The sequence below is a fragment of the Lynx canadensis genome, chromosome C1 (assembly GCF_007474595.2).
Source record: "Lynx canadensis isolate LIC74 chromosome C1, mLynCan4.pri.v2, whole genome shotgun sequence".
Classification (NCBI taxonomy): Eukaryota; Metazoa; Chordata; class Mammalia; order Carnivora; family Felidae; genus Lynx; species Lynx canadensis.
Window position 1 is genome coordinate 92,322,793 of NC_044310.1, and position 17,986 is coordinate 92,340,778.

General features: G+C 41.8%; 1 protein-coding gene and 1 pseudogene across 1 annotated transcript in view; one reads left to right on the top strand and one right to left on the bottom strand.

Annotated features, from left to right (window-relative positions):
- The first annotated feature begins 3,526 nt into the window (after window positions 1-3,526).
- Window positions 3,527-17,986, top strand: part of FNDC7 (fibronectin type III domain containing 7) — a 30,040-nt gene continuing 15,580 nt past the window's right edge. The window contains exons 1-6 of the mRNA XM_032594145.1: window positions 3,527-3,589; window positions 4,114-4,132; window positions 8,706-8,960; window positions 10,184-10,444; window positions 14,348-14,605; window positions 17,507-17,761. Of these exons, the coding sequence (XP_032450036.1) occupies window positions 3,527-3,589; window positions 4,114-4,132; window positions 8,706-8,960; window positions 10,184-10,444; window positions 14,348-14,605; window positions 17,507-17,761 (1,111 nt within the window). The remainder of the gene's footprint in view (window positions 3,590-4,113; window positions 4,133-8,705; window positions 8,961-10,183; window positions 10,445-14,347; window positions 14,606-17,506; window positions 17,762-17,986) is intronic.
- LOC115522595 lies at window positions 12,239-12,334 on the bottom strand (annotated as a pseudogene).

Sequence of the window (17,986 nt, forward strand, 5' to 3'; positions counted from 1 at the left end):
TGAGCCACCCAGGCACTGCTCCTCTTTCTTTCTTTTTTTAAAAAAATTTTTTAATGTTTTAGAGGAGCTATTGTTTCATAAATAAAAAGGAATCATACAGTTTTTCCCCTCACAAAATGCTCTTCCTTTACTTTCAAACAAAACAAACCCCAACTATCTCCTAGGCTCAGCTCCAGACCCTTCTCTACAATTCTTCCAAACACACAGCCCACTGTTCTTTCTCCAACTCATGACATCTGTGAGACAGCACTTCTCATGTACTGCCGCGTGAAAATTCTATTTGAGATTCTTATAGCTGAGCATCTACACTGAGTTCCAAGTTTCTATCTGTTGTTTATTGCCAGCTTGTTTATAAGAGCAAAATAAACCTGGGAGCATCTTAAACTCCTATCATGTAGCATTTGGTACATAAATTATAATTAGCACTAAAGAATGATAATATAGGCATGTAATTAATATTGTAGAAAGATGTTCACAGAACATACTAATGTCTATTATTGTATTTCACTGTCAAGCACAAAAAACTAGCATTTTCTGTATATGAAATTATGACAATAACAACAAAATATACATAAAGGAGAGAAATTAAAAAGTTAGCAATCCAGGGTTATGTATTTTCCCTTTCTTTTTATTTTCTATTTATTTGGGTTTTTTTCCCCAAAAGTTTAGTGATAAACATGAGCAATAAAAACAACAGCCAAAAAAAATAATGCTTGTTTGTTTTTAATTTTTGTTTATTTTTGAAGGAGAGAGAGAGAGAGAGAACATGAGTGGGGGAGGGACAGAGAGAGAGGGAGACAGAATCCAAAGCAGGCTCCAGGATCTGAGCTGTCAGCACAGAGCCCGATGTGGGGTTTGACGAGCTGTGAGATCATGACCTGAGCTGAAATCGGATGCTTAACCAACTGAGCCACCTAGGTGCCCCTCACCCCAATGCTACTTTGAATATTTGTGTGGAAGTTTTTGTATGGACATATGCTTTACTTTTTCTTTTTCTTTTTAATTTTTTAAAAGGTTATTTCCTTTGAGAGAGACAGAGGACGGCAATGAGGGAGGGAGGAGCAGAAAGGAGAGGGAGAGAGAGAATCCTAAGCAGGCTCCTCATGCTGTCAGCACAGGGCCCAATGTGGGGCTCGATCTCACCACCGTGAGATCACGACCTGAGCCAAAATCAAGAGCCGAACACTTAACCAACTGAGCCACCCAGGTGCCCTGTTCATTTTTTTATTGAGTTGTTAGTTTTCTTATTAGGTTTTGAGAGTATATACATACATACATATATTTTTTTAACTTTTTAATTCAAAATTAAATATGTGATTTGCCAATATTTACCCCCAGTCTGTGGTTTGCCTTTTCATTCTCTTACTAGTGCAGAACTACTTGATTTTATGAAGTCCTATTTATCAATTTTTTAAATGGATCATGCTCTTTGCCTGATCTATGGTCACAAAGATTTTTCTTTTCTTTTTTTCTTCTAGAAGTGTTACAGTTTTAGGTGTTATATTTAGGTCCATAATCCATTTTGAGTAATTTTTTATGTGGTGTAAGGTATGGATCAAATGTAATGTTTTTTGCAAATGGTTATTTAATCATTCCAGTATCATTTGTTGAAAAGACTACTCTTTCTCTCTTGGATTGCCTTTTTGCCTTTGTTGAAAATCAATTGTCTATCTATGTGTGGATCTATTTTTGGACTCTACGCTGTACTATTGATCTATTTTGTTCCATTGACGTATCTGTTTTGATGCCAATCCTTGTAATTATTTAATCCTGTCTCAATTATTGTGGTTTTATAATAAGCTGAAGTTGGGGGTGGTAAATCCACTCCATTTTACTCTATTTTGGACAGAAGCAGATGTCAGAGTGATGAGTTTTAGCCTCAGATCCACCATTTAATACTTGTGTGATTCCATACGAGTCAATTAACAATGTTGATTACTCATTTACATATTTTTTATTATGAGAATTAAATATTACAGTGTTTGGATTAAATGCTTATCAAGAGTTTGAACTAGATGATGGCTCTGGAAATAGGAAGTGCTGGAACTACAGGGTGGTGCTGTGGATAAATGAATGGTATTCATTCAGGGTATCTTTCTCTGCACAGGGACATCCTCCTGCCCTTCCATATTTATTTATTTATTTATCTATTTATTTATTTATTTATTTATTTATTTATTTGGGGGAGAATACAATCAGGGGAGAGGCAGAGAGAGGGGCTAGAGAGGATCCTAAGCTGGTTTTGCGCCGACAGGAGTGGGCCTGATGTGGGGCTTGAACTCACGAACCGCGAGGTTGTGACCTGTGCTGAAGTCAGGTGTTCAACTAACTGAGCCACCCAGGTACCCCCCTCCACTTTTTTAAAGATATGATTTACATATAACGTTGTGTAAGTTTGAGGTGTACGATGTGTTGGTTTGGTACATTAATATATGGCAATGTGATTACTATAATAGCATTAGTTAACACCTCTATCACATCATATACTCATCATTGTTGTATGCATTATGAACAATTAAGATTTAGTCTTTTAGCAACTTCGAAGTTCTTTAATACAATATTATTGACTATAATCACTATGTTGTCCATTATATTTCCAACACTATTAAGTTTATATCCTTTTTTATGTTTATTTATTTATTTTGAGAGAGAGAGAGAGAGAGAAAGCAGAGGAGGGACAGAGAGAGAGAGAGAGAGAGAGAGAGAGAGAGACAGAATTCCAAGCAGGTTCTGCATTGTCAGCACGGAGCCCCATGTGGGGCTCGAACCTAAGTTGAGATCATGACCTGAGCCGAAACCAAGAATTGGACACTTAACTGACTGAGACACCCAGGCGCCCTGTAAGTTTATACCCTTAAACAACATCTCCCCAATTCTTCTGCCCCTCAGGCCCCTGATCTTTCATCCTAGATATTGAAGCTTTGCAGCAAATTGCTCCTGACAGCAGAACTGATCACTTTGTATTGCAACAACCACAATAAGAACAACAAATAAAGATGAAAAAGAATGAATAAAACCGGTCAGGATCCCCCAGTTTAAGATGATCATTCCCTTATATCAATAGTTTTCTATACAGCTTTGTAAAATTTTATTTAGAAAAAAAATTTTTAGGGGCACCTGGCTGGCTCAGTCGGAAGGGCATGCGACTCTTGATCTTGGGTTTGTGAGTTCGAGACCCAAGTTGGGCGTAGCAATTACTTTTAAAAAAGCTTAAAAAAAAAAGTCTTTTAAAGAAAAAGAGAACATTCTACATATACCTCGGAACACAGATTACAGTAGTTTTTTGGCCAGTTTGGTGTGGTTTTTCAACTCTTCTTTTTTTCACTCTTCGAAACACCTGTCCCTGCCAGCCTCCAGGTGCCCCCAGTTACGGGTCTGCTCGCACTAAAGGGGAGGAGCTACTTCCCAGAATCTGCTCCTAACGTTGCTGCCCAACAGCCCAGCCACCGGCAGCGCTGCCCTCCTGGGTACCAAAGAGGACCCTGATCACTCTGCTGTGTGCCATGTGAGTCTTATATTCACCAGGATGGCTGGCGGACCCAAGAAATGTTTGTCTTTCATTGGATTCAGCCTTATCTGTCTTAAAATGGTGAGTTCACCATTCCAACCCACCTGCAACTATTTAGCGGGGAACAAAGACATTTATTATCTCTCTCTCTCTGTCTCTGTCTCTCTCTTTTTGAGAGATTAGTGGGTGGGGAGATAGAAAACAAAATAGTTTTGGACCATACCAAGATTGTATATGCTTGCATGTTTGAAATTTAATGCAATTTACTAGAGAAAGAAAACAAGATTATCATTATATTTTAAGAACAAAGATTTCTGAAAAATCTGTCAACAGCTACTGACTTAGTTCAATAGGCAGATTCAGGGAGAAAAATGAAATAGTAATGTGATCTGTTTCCAGCCTCTAAATTCTATTTAGGATTCCTTTGGGGTAGATTTGAGTTTGGGAAATAATTTGTGCAAATAAATGCTCTGTATGGATTCAGATATTGCTCGCATTACGATGAAATGTTGTGATACACTTATTACTGCTCCGATTTATGTTTTACATTTCCCCAAATGGCATTTTTCTTCATGGTTCTAATTTTTGTAAACTTTCCTTTTCAGGTTGCTTCAGCAAATACAGGTAAAAGTTTTTAAAACGCAAGTTTTCCCTCCCCATGTTTGATTTTAATTTCCACTGTTAATTCTTGGGCTACCCTGAAATAGAAAAGCTATCTCGGAAAAATATTCAACATCTCCTGAGTGTTCACACTGTGAGTGTAACTGGTAAGACAAATACGTGGACCAAACTTACAAGTCCTCATAAGACCTTCCTATGAGTACTGAGATGTATAAAAAGTAATGTAGTGATGGATTTCTCAAACTCAGTTGTCATTAGTAAAATATTATGGTGATTATCATTCTAGCCAAAGAAATAAAGTTTTAGCCACAAATAGTGAAAAGTCTAATTTATATAATTTTTCTTATTTGTATTCTGAAGAACTAGAGAAGAAAACTAGACATGTTTTTGAGTAAAAGCTTAGGATTCTCTACTTTATAAGAAAGGATTTACACTTGTAATAGTGCATCCTTAAAATACAGAAAATGAAAACTTAAGACTAGAAAAATTCTTTCTTTTAAAAAAATTTTACCATCATTTTTGCTGAATAAATGACTAAAGCCAAGGATAATTTCTTTAGAGGAAATTTATAGTCAATGAGATTTCGATTATTTAGAGGACCCATGTAATATTGATCATATCACCAATAAGGTCTCATAGTAATTCAACGTAAATGAGAACAACTTTTATTTATTATTTTGTCTGCCACAGAAAAGGAAGTGCAATTAAGGCCATTTAAAAATTGGGTGGATTTTTAAAAAGATTTTTAAAAATTTATTTTAGAAAGCGGGAGAGAGAGAGCGAGCATGAGCAGGAGAGAGAGGGGGAGAGAGGGGGGAAGGGGGGACAGAGTGAGGGAGAGAGGTGGGAAGAGAGAGGGAGAGGGAGAGAGAATCTCAAGCAGGCTCAGGGTGGAGCCCCACACAGGGCTCAATTCCATGAACCTTAAGATCATGACCTGAGCCGAAATCAAGAGTTGGACGTGTAAAAGACTGAGCCATTCAGGTGCCCCAAAGATTTTTATTTTAAAGTAATCTCTACACCCAGTGTGGGGCTTGAACTCACAACCGTGAGATCAAGAGTCACATGCTCTATCAATTGAGCCAGACAGGTGCCTCAATTTTAAAATAAAATAGGGGCACCTGGGTGGCTCAGTCAGTTAAGCATCTGGCTCTTGGTTTCCGCTCAGATCACGATTCCCATGGTTCACTAGTTTGAGCCCTGCCTCAGCTCTGTGCTGACAGTGCAGAGCCTGCTTAGGGGTCTCTCTGCAGAGAGAGAGAACCCTCTCCCTCCCTCTCTCTCTGCCCCTCCCACTCTCTCTCAAAATAAATAAATAAACTTAAACAAAATAATAAAAATTTGACAGTGTTACAGATGGCTGACCCATAAAATCCGTGCATGTGCAATAAGTTTCCAAAAATTATCTCATGTTTTACTTGTATCCTTTACCTTATTCTTGAGAAACCTTCACGATCACCAGGAAGCAATGAAAAGGACTGGTTGGCCATATACAAAGTGACTTTTTTTTAGAAGTGGCCTTTGGGTGAACAAAGAACTAGAACAAAATCTACTTCTGTGTCCTTAGAAGGTCGCAGGAGACACTGAGCCCTCAGGGCGGGGCCCTTTTTAGTCCCACACTATCCACAGTATTTGAGGGAAAGAATGGGGCAGGCTGAGATACCAATGATGCTATTAATTGATTCATCTTGGTTTTTCAATAAATGGCATGTGCTTTATTGATACTATGTAGGAGGTTCCATTTTGGGTCTGTGTATTATGATTCTCTTTGGGTTCTGGAATAGGCTTTTTATCTGTGTCTGGCCACTGGGGCTGCCTGAGCTAATTTAGATCTCTATGAGTTGGTGGAATGCACAGATACTGAGAAGCAAAGGGTCTCTTTCACTTTTGACTGATCAGAGTGGTTGATTGCAAATCTAGAGAATAGAGTTATCTCTTTTGTCAGAGCACTAAATGGGCCAAACACAGAACTGAGAAAGAGGGGAGAACTCCTGCTAATTTATGGAGCCTTACACATCCCAGTCAGGCTTCTCATTTCTTTAAGGGAAGCATAGTACAGAGGTGTTGATCTTTCACTGCTGTTACTGGTCAGATCCCACCCAGTGAAGCAGGCAATCTGTCTCTCCTGTGCTTACCCCAGACTCCCCAGGATTTCACCTTCTAGCACTTGTCCATGGCAGTGCCATGTGGTCTGGCTCTTCTAAGCCCCAAAATTGCTCATCCTAGTACACACACACACACACACACGCACACACTAGCCCTTTCCCACCTATCAAAGCCCCCTCACATGCAATATTTAACTTAATCCTCACAACAATCCTGAGATGTAGATATTTTACATTTCAAAGTAAATCTTAAGATGTAGAAATTATTGGAAAAGGAGTTGAGAGACACAACCAAGTTAGTTAGAGGAAAGAAGACCTATAACACAGGACAAATAGCTGATAGCAGAAAGGGGATGATTGGGGGGTGGGGGAGGGGGGAAGAGGGGGGCCCTTGATGGGGCTGTCTATCCTGCCGTGGGGGAAAGGGGACATGGGTGCTTCCTGCAGTCACCTTCTGCTGACCAATGGCTAAGATGAGCAGGTCTGCGACTTTTCCCCAGCATATGTAACTTTCAGAGTTTTCTTTCGGTGGCAAAAGAGACAGTCCTGGGTAACGTTCAAGGAATGTCTGGCCAGTGCACAGTGGGAGACTTTGTTCAGTCTTGCAGATTGGCTATTTCTGAGTTGCTGCCAAAGCCAACCCTCTGGGCTATTGGTGCAGAAAGAGAAGTTGTCTATGCACATAGGGATTTGGCAGGTGGGGGTCTGCCGAGGGGAGGGAGTCGATACCAGTAAATCACACATTTGGTCTATAGTTACTCTTTCTCCTCTTTGCCCTATAGTTTCGTTTTGCCCTTTAGTTTTTTTTTTTTTAACGTTTATTTATTTTTGAGACACAGAGAGACAGAGCATGAACGGGGGAGGGGCAGAGAGAGAGGGAGACACAGAATCGGAAGCAGGCTCCAGGCTCTGAGCCATCAGCCCAGAGCCTGACGCGGGGCTCGAACTCACGGGCTGTGAGATCGTGACCTGAGCCGAAGTCAGACGCTTAGCCAACTGAGCCACCCAGGCGCCCCTTTTGCCCTTTAGTTTTGAAGTTGGTCTATAGTGATTTTACCCGGCAAGTGAGGTACATTGAACATAAAAGGCTAAGTGCCAGTTCCAAACTTAAAACCGGCTATTTCTGTTTGACCTTTCTTCCACTTGGACCTCCTGCACCCAGGGCATTTTTGTGCCTGTGGAGTTTTACAATGTTGTAAATCTTGTTACTATGCTGTATCTCTTACCCCTTACCCAAAGTGCAGGAATGCCTTATATAAACTCATGACATAAGCATTCATGTCCCACAGACAAACCATGGCCTGGCCCAGGTGAGGAGAGACCACGGCACCTCCTTCTTATGCTGGGGCAGATGTTTTGATGGAGAGTGGGACAATAATGTTTATTTTTGTTTTATATAGAAGAATCTAAAAATGGTTCCACTCTGATAATATGAAGAAAAGTACGATAGAGCAATCGTAAACAAAGAACTCCATGTTCCCTCTTCCTCCATTAGATTAGATACCTTGTGGGAATGTGCAAGTGCACGAGATGGAGACATAGCCACAGCAGAGGTGAGACCCTGGCCTTCAGGTGAGGCAGTGGAGCATAGGTGAGGGGCTGGGAGGGGGAGATTGGTGGCATCAGAGAAGGCCTGGGAATTCACAGAGTGCCAACCAGTGTGAAGCCTCTGGAATGAGCCCCTCAATGACTCTCTCCTTCCTCTCAGAGTTCTTTCCCACAATCATTCCCTGCTTTTTTTTTTTTTTTTTTAAAGTAGGCTCTGGGGCGCCTGGGTGGCGCAGTCGGTTAAGCGTCCGACTTCAGCCAGGTCACGATCTCGCGGTCCGTGAGTTCGAGCCCCGCGTCAGGCTCTGGGCTGATGGCTCGGAGCCTGGAGCCTGTTTCCGATTCTGTGTCTCCCTCTCTCTCTGCCCCTCCCACCGTTCATGCTCTGTCTCTCTCTGTCCCAAAAATAAATAAACGTTGAAAAAAAAAAATTTAATAAAAAAAAAAAAATAAATAAAGTAGGCTCTATCCCCAATGTGGGACTAGAGCTCACAACCCTGAGATCAAGGGTCGCATGCTCTACAGACTGAGCCAGGCAGGACCCCACTCCCCACTCTGATTTAACCCTTTGAAAAGTACAAAAAATACAAATTATCCCAGAGGCAAACTGGGAAAAACCTCTTTGAAAATCCCATTCTGAATGAGAAGTTTGAGCTTTCTGGCTCTCTTTTGGAGAGTAGCTTTGCATTTCTTTTTCTCTGTTTTGTCTTGATCTTGAAAATGAGGACAGGGGCGCCTGGCTGGCTCAGTCGGGAGAGCATGCGACTCTTGATCTCAGAGTTGTAAGTTCGAGCCCCACATTAGGTTCAGAGATTACTTAAAATAAAATCTCTTAAAAAAAAAAAAAGAAGAAAAAGAAAACGGTGAAAGAAGTAATCTTCATAGATATCCTAGCTAATGTACAACTTCAAAATCTCTTCCAGCTCCTGAAATACCCACTATTGATCAGGCATATTCAAAAATCAGCACCAGCATCACTGTGGAATGGGCCACAGTGCCAGGGGCCACCAGTTATCTTCTCACGGCTGAAGATGGAGACACTGTCATTGAAACCATGGTGGCCAATTCCCCAGGCACTGTGACAGGCCTGAAGGCTGCAACCTTGTACCAAATCACTGTCAGATCCGTCAGTGCCACTGGGAGAAGCCCAGCATCGCTTCCAAAGCAGGCAAAGACAGGTAGCTGGATGCTTGTCCTCTGTCGGGTTGTTTGTGACCTGGATCCGTTATACTGAGGCTGCAAGTACATGATATAATTTTGTGTCATTTGAGTGCCTACGATTCAGCGCCCAGAGGTGAAAGCCACCAAATGTTTTAGGAATTCAGATATCTGTGGAGGTGGTGGTATTTAAATTCCAGATGCTTTGGAAAATAAAACCCATTTTGGGCGTCTTTACGAACATCCCTGCTTTTAAGGGCACCTGGGTGCCTCGGTTAAGCATCAGACTTCGGCTCAGGTCATGATCTCAGTTAGTGAGTTCGAGCCCCACATTGGGTTCTTGGCTGACAGCACAAAGCCTGCTTCAAATTCTCACTCCTCTCTCTCTGCTCCTCTGCCCCTTTTCAAAATAAGCAAATAAACATAAAAATTTTCTAAAAAAATACTATAAACCATCATTTCCCCATATTATAATTACAGAGATATTTTATATAATTTCTTACAAACCTCCAATTGAAAGTCATGCCTAATATTAGAATTATTCTGTTCCCCATTCCTTTGCTGAGTCATTTATGATTAATACACATTTAGATAGTCACATTATTTATATATATATATATTTATTATTTTATAATGTGTATTATAATACACATTATTTTTTTGTTTATTTATTTATTATTTATTTTTGTTTATTTATTTTTGAGACAGAGAGAGACAAAGCATGAACGGGGGTGGAGCAGAGAGAGAGAGGGAGACACAGAATCCAAAACAGGCTCCAGGCTCTGAGCTGTCAGCACAGAGACCAATGCGGGGCTCGAACTCATGGACCATGAGATCGTGACCTGGGCCGAAGCCGGACGCTTAACCGACTGAGCCACCCAGGCGCCCCTATTTATTTATTTTTGAGAGAGAGAGCACAAGTGGGGGATGGTCAGAGAGAGAGGAGACAGACTCCCAAGCAGTCTCCATGCTGTCAGCTTGGAGCCCAGTGTGGGGCTCAAACTCACCAACTTCAAGGTCATGATCCAGGCCAAAAGCAAGAGTTGGACGCTTAACCGACTGAGCCACCCAGGTGCCCCTAGATAGCCATTATTTAATGGAACTCTACCTACCGTAAATCCTTTTGCAAAGCAAATAATTATTTCATAATATGGATGATCAACCTCAAATTATTTATTTCTAAATCTGAATTATCCTCTATTGGAGTTTCCTAACGCAAATGCATGTGTTTTTGTCTTCATAGTGTTGGCTGCACCAATTCTAGAAGTAAGCTCTCCAAGTCCAGACTCTATTCTTGTGCAGTGGGAAACTGTATATATGGCAATTGGATTCTCTGTGTCCATTATGCGAGCCAATGGTTTGGGTAGAATATGGAAAGAGAATACCACAAACACCTCCTTGACATTCACCAGGTTAGATGCTGGGACTCTCTACACCATAAAGGCCTATGCGTGGAATGCCAATGGAACCCCTGGGGACGACTCCACCTGCAATCAGAGAACAAGTAAGGACTTCCCAGCTCAGCCTCAAGCAGTCTCCCTTTTGATTAATGAGAGGTTATGCATCGTAGCCGTTGGAAGCGGGTGTTAACTGATAAGTACAGAGCAGCTGGCAGTAGATATTTAAATTTATTATGAGTTTATTTATAGTGCGGTAGTTTAAACGCTAACTGCCTGTATAAAGAAATGCTGCTCTGAAAACACAGAGCATGGCTTCTCCGTCTCTGATATCTAACTTATTTCAAGCATACACATGCCGTATCACACAACAGGAGATGATTTTTGCTAGGTTTATGAGTCTCCCTGACCCTTCCTAGCTTCAGACCAACAGCATAAACAGAAAGAACTGGGACAAACAGGAATTCATTTTATTCAGTAGCCATTTAGTGAGTGTGAGCCAACTTTGAGTGAGCATTGCTCTAGAGATCCAGCAGCAAACGAAACAAAGTTCCTGTTGTTAGGGTACTTTATGCTGTGCTGGGAATCAGAATTTCAGATATATTGCCCCAAACCTCAGCTTAGGCCTGCTCAGGGGATCCTACTGCATAATACGTGGAAACCCAAACCGATCTGCTGCAGTAAGCCAAAAAGAATGAGAGGGAGAGGGAGGGAAGGAGAGGGATTTTTTTTTCTCTCGAGACAGAGTAAGCCACCCACTGACAATGTGGCCTAATGCCAGACTCTCACCAACCAGATAAGCTGTTTCATCCCTTGGAGAGGACCAAGGAAAGGGAGGAAAGAAACCAGAGCTGTTCTTTCCAACATACCCTAAGTTTGGAGGGTGGGATGGAAGCCCCATTATCTGTGAGTCAAGACAGAAATTCAGGGAGAAAGGGTATGCCTTTTGTAATACTTCTCTAGAGCAACATCATAGCAAGGTGGCCTTAAGGTGATTCTTGATGGGCCTGGTGAGTCAGGATGTCTGTGATAAACCAGTCTCCCCCGGCCTTTTTCTATGCATTCATTCATTCTTTCTTTCCACAAACGTTAACTGAGGGCCCACTATGTACTGGGCATCATTTAGCTGATGGGGACACAAAATCAATTAAAGTGTAATCCCTACACTTGGAGAACTGATTGTGTCTTAGGGGAGACCAATGCATAAATCAGTGGTTACAGTTCAGTGTAACAAGTGCTTTGAGAGAAGGATTTGCAGGCACAGAGTGGTATGAGAGGAAACCTCTCCATCAGGCTGGGGTCAGGGACAGCCACCTCCAAAGGTGACTGTTTTCTTAAAGCTTTCCTTTTCATTTGTTTCCCATGTTTAAACATATTTTAGAGTATTGGGGCACCTGGGAGGCTCAGTCGGTTGAGCATCCAACTTCGGCTCAGGTCATGATCTCCCAGTTCACGGGTTCGAGGCCCGCATCTGGCTCTGTGCTAACAGCTAGCTCAGAGTCTGGACTGAGACAGAGTCAGTCTCGGATTCTGTGTCTCCTTCTCTCTCTCTGTCCCTCATGTGCTTGCTCTCTCTCTCTCTCAAAAATAAATAAAACATAAAAAAAAATTTTTTTTTTAATTTTTTAGAGTATAGATTTAGCCTCTCTATTAGTTTGCTAGGGCTGTCTTAACGAAGTGCCACAAACCTACTTAAACAACACAAATTTGTTGTCTCCCCGTTTTGGAGGTCAGAAGTCTGAAATCAAGATGTCAGCACAATTGGTTCCTTCTCAGGACTATGAGGGAAGGATTTGTTCCAGGCCTTTCTCCTTGGCTTATAGATGGTGCCCTTCATAATCACATGGCATTCTACCTGGAAGTGTATGCCTATGTCCAGATTTCCTCTTTTTATTTTTTAATTAGTTAATTAATGCTTCATGAATTTGCATGTCATTCCTTATGCAGGGGCCATGCTAATCCATATCATTCCAATTTTATTATTAAAAAAAATTTTTTTTTTAATTTTTTTTTCAACGTTTATTTATTTTTTTTGGGACAGAGAGAGACAGAGCATGAACGGGGGAGGGGCAGAGAGACAGGGAGACACAGAATCGGAACCAGGCTCCAGGCTCCGAGCCATCAGCCCAGAGCCTGACGCGGGGCTCGAACTCACGGACCGCGAGATCGTGACCTGGCTGAAGTCGGACGCTTAACCGACTGCGCCACCCAGGCGCCCCAAAAAAAATTTTTTTTGATGTTTATTCATTTTTGAGAGAGACAGAGACAGAGCATGAGCAGGGGAGGGGCAGAGAGAGAGAGAGGGAGACACAGAATCCGAAGCAGGCTCCAGGCTCTGAGCTCAACACAGAGCCTAACGTGGGGCTCCAACCCACCAACTGTGAGATCATGACCTGAGCTGAAGTTGGATGCTTAACCAACTAAGCCACTCAAGCGCCCCATGTATCATTCCAGTTTTAGTATATGTGTTGCCAAAGCGAGCACAAAATTTTCTCTCTTTCTAAGGACACCAGTAATATTGGATTAGGGCCCACCCTAATGATCTCATCTGCACTAATTGCATCTACTATGACCCTGTTTTCAAATAAGATGACATTTTGAGGTACTAGGGGTTAGGGCTTCAACATATGAATTTTGAGGGGACTCAATTCAACCCCCCAACAACCCCCAATACTGTACTCATTTTTCCTGGTTCTCCCATCCCCCATGTGGAAAGAGCTGGTTGTCCTAAAATACTGCAGGCTACTTTTACTAGCCTTGAACCCAGAATTACTTCAGAGCAGAACTGCCTCTGCAGGTAAGCTAACCAGGAAGCAGGGGAAGGGTCCTGTAGGACCTCGAAGGCCTATAGGAGAAACATGGCAGGGATGTGCCCTGTAGAGGATGAGTTGAGTGCCTGTTTCCTCAAACAGGGCCTTGCCTGTATAACCCACGTGTGTCTAGAAGTTGCTGGTTTCTGCTCATATGCTATGCAAGCAGTTCTCTAATGCCTTCCAGGTGGGCCTCATTACAGCACAGGTCCCCAACACAAAAGGATACTTCTCAAGCTTTCTCAAAAGGATAACCCTGAAAAGAGGAAGGCAAATTTCTACGAATGTAGAGGGAAGTTTTTGGAGACACTAAAATGACTGCTCTAATATATGACCATCACACTTGATACTTTCCTTTCTTCCCTTTGATTTCGAATGGAATGAAATTCTGCTCTTCTAGAATCAGTTATGACCTAAAAACACTTACAGAAAAAGTCTTAGCAGGTGTCAGAAGTAAAGAAGGGAACGGTGTCTGGCTGTCTCAACTAGTAGAGCATATGAGTCTTGATTTCAGAGTTGTAAGTTCAAGCCCCATGTTGGTGTAGAGATTACTTAAAAATAAAATCTTTAAAAAAAAAAGTAGGGGTGCCTGCCTGGCTCAGTTGGTTAAGCATCCAACTCTTGATCTCAGCTCAGGTCTCAATCTCAGGGTCGTGAGTTTAAGCCCTACATTGGGCTCTGTGCTGGGCATAGAGCCTATTAAAAAAAAAAAAAAAGTAAAGGAAGGATATTGTTGAAGCTACTCCGTTCAGCTTCATCTTTCGATAATAGAATATTTGACCTACCACTTAATAATAACATATCCGTAGGGCCCTTTTAGCCCTTCACATTTATAATCTCATTTAATTATTCAATTACTTGTTGAGTTGTGTGTTCACTGATTCATTCAGTGAATGAATGAATGCTTATTTAGCACCTAATATGTGTTAGGGACTGATCTTATTAGATCCATTTTACAGACGTTAAAAAAAAAAAGTAAATAACATATTAAATAACATGGATAAGGTTGCATAGCTAGTTATGAGTTTGCATAGTTAACGGCAGATGTGTTACCCTAAGTCCCGATTTTATGCTCTAAACACTTGCAATTATCCTACTATCGTGGTACGTCATCCTCCAAGCTCTGCAATGTTGTTAGGCCAGATCTTACTTGGATTTTCGAGGCTACTGCAAAATCTTAATTGTTTCTCAAATATCTAGGTCCTCGTGCCCCTGCCAACATTCAAGTCTCTCTTGACGGTGGGGCTCTGAAGGCTTCTGTTTCATGGGCCCCAACGGAAGGAGCTTTCAACTATACTGTGATGGCTTTGAGTGACTCTTCGGAGCTGAGCTGTAGTACGACTCGCAGTGCCTGTACTATCTCCTCCCTACAGTGTGGGACTGAGTACCTAATTTCAGTTTTAGCAAGTAATGATGCTGGGTCTAGCAAGTCAACTTCATCAGAGGCCCTAAAAACTGGTATGTAAGCAAGAGTGACTGTGGGGCTGGCAAGCCAGTGTGACTGCCATAAGGGAAACAAATAACCACCTGATAATGTTGATAATGTTCCAGAACATTCTAGAAGCCTGGTCTAAGTGAAAGCATTGAATGGGACATTCTAAGGAGTTTTAATGTGATCGTAAAACTGGATATCACGCATTGGAAAAAGCACATCTGTGAAAATTAGGAGTCCTGGCTCCTATTCTGTTCTTTCATTAATTGATTTTCTTTATACTTTGTAAAGCTGTAAAAATTCTAGGATCCGGTTGGAGTTATACATAGGTTTAACTGTGCAGTACACACAATGGCCTCTTCCTTACGTCATGTTTTGCAGACCTATGCTGGGAGGGAGCTATTTTTTAAATAAAGGTGGACAGTCTATAATTCTGAGTATGTATTTAAATATCTTCCTATTTTCATCTTATCAGAAAAATGAAGGCTTACATATGTGGAGGTTTACTCCTCTATTTAGAAACATTTATGTGTTTTGGTGACGGGAACTAACATTTAGTGAAGACCTACTATGTACCAGGCACTATAAATACATCATTTTATTTATCTTTCATGACAACTCAGTGATGTAGGCTCTATTATTTCCTTTTTCAGATAAAAAAAAATTTAGGTCTGAGAGTGATGTAATTTTTCCAAAGTCACACTAATAATAAGCGTTAGAGCTAGGATTCAAGCCCAGGTTTGCCTGATTTTAGTCCTCTAAGCCAAAGAAAATGTAGATAATCACAATAATGTCCACTTTACCCAACAGAGAGAACTATGTCATCCTGTGTTTAAAAGGCTTCTGAACAGAGAGGAAAAGAGCCATCACCAAGCTGATGCAGTGTATTTTACAGGGAAAAAATAAGCCAAGCCCTCAGATACACAGTTTCTTTTTTTTTTTTTTAACTTTTTTAAAAGTTTATTTATTTATTGAGAGAGGTGAGAGGAGACAGAGAGAGAATCCCAAGCAGGTCCTGTGTTGCCGGCACAGAGCTCAACATGGGGCTGGGTCTCTCGAACTGTGAGATCATGACCTGAGCTGAAATCAAGAGTGGGACACTTAACCAACTGAGCCACCCAGGAGCCCAGATGCACAATTTCTTATAGTTATGTTAAATTAAGGTCACTGATAGCAAACCTGGTGATTTGGCTTCTCTTTTGACAGTTATAATTTGCTGCAGACAGCCTATTAGAAATGGTTATGAGGTTGGAATAGCTGAGAGTGAAGGAAAAGATAAGAATACACTTTCAAAAGCATAGCAGATCCAAGTTAGTCATTTAATGCAGGAGAGAACCCTCCAGTGTTTCCCAATCTTGGAGGCACATTAAGAGCATCTGGGGAGCTTTTTAAAAATCCACCTAAGATGGGGCGCCTGGGTGGCGCAGTCGGTTAAGCGTCCGACTTCAGCCAGGTCACGATCTCGCGGTCCGTGAGTTCGAGCCCCGCGTCGGGCTCTGGGCTGATGGCTCAGAGCCTGGAGCCTGTTTCCGATTCTGTGTCTCCCTCTCTCTCTGCCCCTCCCCTGTTCATGCTCTGTCTCTCTCTGTCCCAAAAATAAATAAACGTTGAAAAAAAAAATTTAAAAAAAAAAATCCACCTAAGATCAACTAAATCAGAGCTTCTGGGAGTGGAGTCTGGTATGACTAGTTTGTTTTTTGTTTTTTTTTTTAACAATTTTTTTTTCAACGTTTATTTATTTTTGGGACAGAGAGAGACAGAGCATGAACGGGGGGAGGGGCAGAGAGAGAGGGAGACACAGAATCGGAAGCAGGCTCCAGGCTCTGAGCCATCAGCCCAGAGCCCGACGCGGGGCTCGAACTCACGGACCGCGAGATCGTGACCTGGCTGAAGTCGGACGCTTAACCGACTACGCCACCCAGGTGCCCCAGGTATGACTAGTTTGTAAAAGCTCCTCACTTAATTCTAATGTGCAGCCAGGGTAAAGTGCCACTGAAATAATCCTGCATGTCTACAGTTGGGTGGCATCAGTTTGCATATAAAACAATCAGTCATGGGACGCCTGGGTGGCTCAGTTGGTTAAGCGTCCAACTTACGGCTCAGGTTATGATCTCACGGTTTGTGAGTTTGAGCCCCGCATTGAGTTCTGTGCTGACAGCTCAGAGTCTGGAGCCTGCTTTGGATTCTGTGTCTTCCTCTCTCTCTGCCCCTCCCTCGCTTGTTTGTTCTCTGTCTCTCAAAAATAAATAGACATTAAAAAAAATTGTAAAACAATCAGTCATGATCATGGGAACAGCCCAACTTACCAATAAAAGAACTATGTTTCGAAAGTGCTATGTGTTTCCTGGGTCCCAGAATTGTGAAATATATTTTAGGAAGATTCCACTAAAGATGGCTAAAATTTTAAAAGCTTAGAGCTTGAAAGAATAAACTTCATTTGAAGTCATCCCTTCATTCTATGCTGATCCTGGCATTGCCTTAACACAGAAACGAATGCAATGTTAACCAAGGTGATCCATGCCTATTTCTTTTATTTTTTTAATTAAAAAAAATTTTTTTAATGTTTATTTATTTTTGAGAAAGACAGAGTGTGAGCGGGGGAGGGACAGAGTGAGGAGGAGACACAGAATCCAAAGCAGGCTCCAGGCTCTGCGCTGTCAGCACAAACGGTGAGATCATGACCTGAGCCGATGTCAGACACTTAACCAACTGAGCCACTCGGGCGCCCCATCCATGCCTGTTTCTGACATTGTCTAGCATGTATTGTGTGAGATAAGTTTTACAACATGTGAGAATGCCTTGTTGGTTTGCACATACTGTTTGATTTATTCCTTGTCCATGGCATGTGATATTCTGGACAATTGCAAAGGTATAAAGAAACTCTCTTGCAGGACTCTCATAGCTGTTCATTATTTACTGTTTCCTAGTTGCTTGTGCACCTGGACGAGTGACCGTCCAAGAAGATCCTCCGGGCCACCTCTCTGTGGCTTGGTCCAATGTAGATCTGGGTGATTACTATGTGGCCTTTGTGAAGAGTGATGATGGCTTGGAAGTCCACTGCAACACATCCCTCACCCAGTGCAATTTCTTATCTGAATGTGGCTTCACTTACTTTATTAGTGTTTTTGCCTATAACAAGGCAGGGCAGAGTCCTCTGGGCGATGTGTTCAATTATACCACAGGTAAGTTGCACTTGATGCTTGTGAAGGGAGTTCTGAGTTCCCTGAACTCAGCAGCAGCATAAATCACCTTTGCGATAACTGACTGACATAGGTTACCTGGGAGTCATTCCAGGGTCAAGAACAGAAAGAGAATCTCTCCTCTCACATTCTTTCCAGAGCAGGAAATTTTGGGTTCATGGACCCAACCTTAACAAGAATGCAAGGCGTAGAAGTGAAAAGAGAGCA